At 43.1% G+C, this 3,935-nt stretch overlaps 1 protein-coding gene across 1 annotated transcript; it reads right to left on the reverse strand.

Annotated features, from left to right (window-relative positions):
• Positions 1 to 1,915: 1,915 nt before the first annotated feature.
• On the reverse strand, positions 1,916 to 3,403 carry LOC308289026 (UDP-glucuronosyltransferase 2A1-like; the record flags this gene model as incomplete). The annotated part of the gene is made up of 1 exon (XM_080730540.1): positions 1,916 to 3,403. Exon 1 carries the CDS (start codon positions 3,386 to 3,388, stop codon positions 1,916 to 1,918), a length of 1,473 nt encoding a protein of 490 aa, XP_080586666.1. The 5' UTR covers positions 3,389 to 3,403.
• Positions 3,404 to 3,935: the final 532 nt, after the last annotated feature.

A 3,935-nucleotide genomic window follows, 5' to 3' on the forward strand; every position in this document is an offset into this window, starting at 1 on the left:
TAGGGTTGGGCTAGGTTTTTTACCAGTTGCGAACGGCTGCTGCCTGTAAGTGGTTTTTCAGGGCATTTTTAAAGGATGCTAGTGATCCACACTCCTTTATGGCCTTCGGTAAGGCATTCCACATTTTTGTGGTGTAGCAGAAGAACGAGTTCGACCCTTTCTTTGAGTTGACTCTGGGTTGAACGTGATCTGTGGCACTGCCTCTGGTGTTGTAATTATGGACATCCTTAACGTTTATAAAGTATTTTGACAGGTACTTGGGTATCATAGTGGTGTGGTGTATCTTGTACACCAGGCCCATTGCAAGTTGCTGTACTCTGTCATCTACTCTGAGCCACCCTACTCTTAACTGGTGAGTAGCGGTGAGGTGAGTCTGATAGGGAAGGTTAAGCAGGACCCTAATTAGTTTATTTTGGGCTGTTTGGAGTTTAGTTTTAAGGGCTTGTGGGGCGTCACGATACCATACGTGGACTCCGTAGTCAAAGAGGGGCTGGATTATTGCACCAGCTATGGTCTTCAGTGTGTTGAAGTTGACCATTGGGGCGATCCTCTGTAGGAAACGAGTTTGTTGGTTGATTTTTGTTATTACTTTTGAAGTCATCTTTTCGCTGGAAAGATTAGCTTCAAGGATACATCCTAAGTAAGAGATTTCGTTTTTTCGTGTTATGACCTTGTCACCCACTTTGATTGTGAAGTCATCTACCTTTTTGAGATTATGATTTGATCCAAAGAGGATGGACTCGGTTTTTCCCAGGTGAATTGATAATTTGTTGTCGTTAAGCCATGTGCAGATCTTACTCAGTTCAGAGTTAAGTGTCTTTTCAACCTGCAAGTGGTCCTTGCCCGAGACTAGGAGAGCCGAGTCATCCGCGAACAGGAACAGGTTGCAGTCGCAAGCAGATGCCATGTCGTTCACGTATATTAGGAACAACAGAGGTCCCAGTATGCTACCTTGAGGAACACCACAGCTTACTGGGAGGGGGGGGGACAGGGTTCCGTTAATCTCCACCACCTGTTCCCTCCCCACCAGGTAAGATTGCATCCAGCTCACTGCTGCGCTGTCAAGACCGATGGCTTTTAGTTTCTCAATCAGAATAGCATGATCCACGGTGTCAAATGCCTTCTGGAGGTCCATCATGACCATGCCACTATATTTGCCCTGATCCGCTTCGCGTTTGATTTGGTCAGTCAAATAGAGAAGGCATGTGTCAGTGGAATGGGATTTTCTGAATCCAGATTGGAACTCGTAAATCAGATTATTCTCATCGAGATAACTTGCAATCTGTTCGTAGACTATTTTCTCCATGACTTTGGCCAAGATGTAGGCCATATCTAGGCCAGATGTAGGCCATATCTAGGCCAGATGTAGACCTCGCTTCAGTTTACTTTACTTAGGTTTTTTAGGGATTTTGGAGCTTAGCTACTTCCAGGAGAAAAATATGGATGGACTGGATACATTTTGAATATGCTTATTGAAGAAAAGAAAAGAGAGGGAAAAAAAGAAGAAACTAAAACATTCAATTTAATGCTCATTAAGTGCTCATTCTCAACAAAGTACAGGTTTTCAACCTTAATTTGTAATCACAACATAAAACATGATTTGGCTGAAGCCGCAATAGCCAACATATGGTGTCAGGGCAGATCTGTAGGATGCTATGCAGAGTTGAGCAGTACTTTCTGGCAAAACTAGTGGTAAACTAGTCATTACGCCTCCATAATAATCATTATTTATTAAAGGGGATACCACAGGTCTCTTGTAGGCTATTTGAAGAAAAGCCAGGGCCATGTCTTCTGAGAGGTACAAAATAGCAGAACTCTACACAACTTCCATGGCCACTTGCAGCCTTGATTATAAGAATCGTGTTCAGAAATGTCGTATTTAAAATCATATATTTAAACAAAGCCTGTTCCATATTTAGTCACTTTTAGTTTTTCTTCTAGAACACACCCTGGAACATAAACATTTGACAAAGGCAGCAAAAGTCAGCAGTATAACCAAGAATAATACCATTAAGAACAAGATGACATCTACAGAGTGGTAAGAGTACCAGGGCATTTTGTAGGACTCTGTGCGGAGGTGAGCAGCACCTTTGTGTCTCATAACAAACTCTATCCAGAAGATGGCGCTGTCCAGTGGCTTCATTGGCGTGTCTCTGTGCAACCTGGAGAGTCTCTGCATGTTGTTCCTGTAGGAAGGCTCGTGGAGAACCTCCTCAATGCCTTGCAGAAATATGTCTTTGTTCATAGTAAAAATGTCAATGACCTTTGCTGCACCTCGTACCTTCATTTTAAAGAGGTTATCAGGTTGATCAAACATCAATGGGAGTCCTACAATAGGAACTCCATGGTACATGGCTTCCTGAACTCCATTTGTTCCTCCATGCGCTACAAATACTTTGGTCTTAGCATGACCTAACAGGTCATTCTGTGGCATCCAGTCCACCAGTAAAGTGTTGTTGCCCAGAGTAGCAGGCCTGTCACCTTTATGCCTCCAGATGACTTTCTGAGGTAGCTGGGCAAAGGCTGCAGCTATCTCATCTGCTAAGTCATGGGGAAGCTCTCCAACTAGAGTCCCCAAAGACATGATGATGACTCCATGTTCCCCAGAACTCTGGACAAACTCCTCCAGGTGTTGAGGAAGAGGTTTAGCAGGTTTGCACTGGAACCCTGCCATATAGATAACATTAGGCATGGTGGGGCGAGGGAACTCAAAGACAAAGTCAACTCTCATCAGCCACAGGTCAGCTGCTTGAAACAGGGATGAGTAGTCTACATCAGGACCAAGGTATTTTTCTAACACACCTGCATAATGTGGTGTAATATATTTTGCCTTCTGGAATTCCCCAAAAGGAACAACCAATATGTTGATTATTCTTTCCAGAAAGGTCATTTTATCTGACAGCTCCAGCATTGGATTGGGAACATAAGAAAGTGGAGAGGGTGCAATAGTGAAATGGCCTTCACCATGGCTTGTCCATCTCACATTGAAAACTAGTAGTAAACTAAGGTAGTGGGCCAAAATAATGCCAACTGGATCAACAGGGTCAGTCAGAACCAGGTCATATTTTGCATCCCGTAAAGACCGCATGAGATCTTTGTTTTCAAAAATGTGTTCAAGCATTTTAGAATTCATCTGGTGAAATTCGGAAGTCTTTTCTGCTACTTCCATTTCTAGCTGGAAACGAGTCCAAGCAGACTTTCCTTGCCTCTGGATTTCCAGAAGACTCGACACGAATGTCTTGGCAAACTCCTCATCAAATCCACCTGAAGCATCAAGGGTGATTGCAGTGTAGAACGGTGAGGTTTCCTTAATGTACCAGCTGTCATTTGCTCTCATGACTGAAACCTGGTGGCCCCTTGCATGCAGCTCCTCAACTATGACCTTCATATTCACCCAGTGGCTGCCGTCCACAGGAAAAACAAGGACTTTACCCCCATGAGCAACGGCTGAACAGAGGAAGAGGACAGCGATCCAGGCCAGGTGGAAATGCATCTCTTCACTCTAAAAGCCAATAAAGTGGAAAGAGATTGTTTAAAATAACATTGTGCACAATGATTGCTATTAAAGGTCGTGTAATATGTCAGCGGTTCTCAACCTGTGTGCCAACTGGAGACCTGTGAGGATATTGCAAGTGGGCCCCCAAATAACTGGCAAAACACTACAATTTTAACGATAAAATGACATTAATATTTAAAATTACGTTTCTTTAAAACCTTGCAAAATGAGTTTTCATTTTTATACTCCTAAATAGGAACTCTATTAGTTTTATTGATCCAAGCCCGAACACAATCAATTGATTGATCATAACATGATGGTGCATGTGGCCCACCCATCAGACCACCTAACACGGCAGCCAAACGTGTTTTAGATTTTCAAGTGGGCCCTGAACAAGACCTTTTCTTAAAGGTGTTGTGAGTGATATTTCTTTCTTTTA

Source organism: Nannobrachium achirus (assembly GCF_963921795.1).
Source record: "Nannobrachium achirus genome assembly, chromosome: 7".
NCBI classification, from domain to species: domain Eukaryota; kingdom Metazoa; phylum Chordata; class Actinopteri; order Myctophiformes; family Myctophidae; genus Nannobrachium; species Nannobrachium achirus.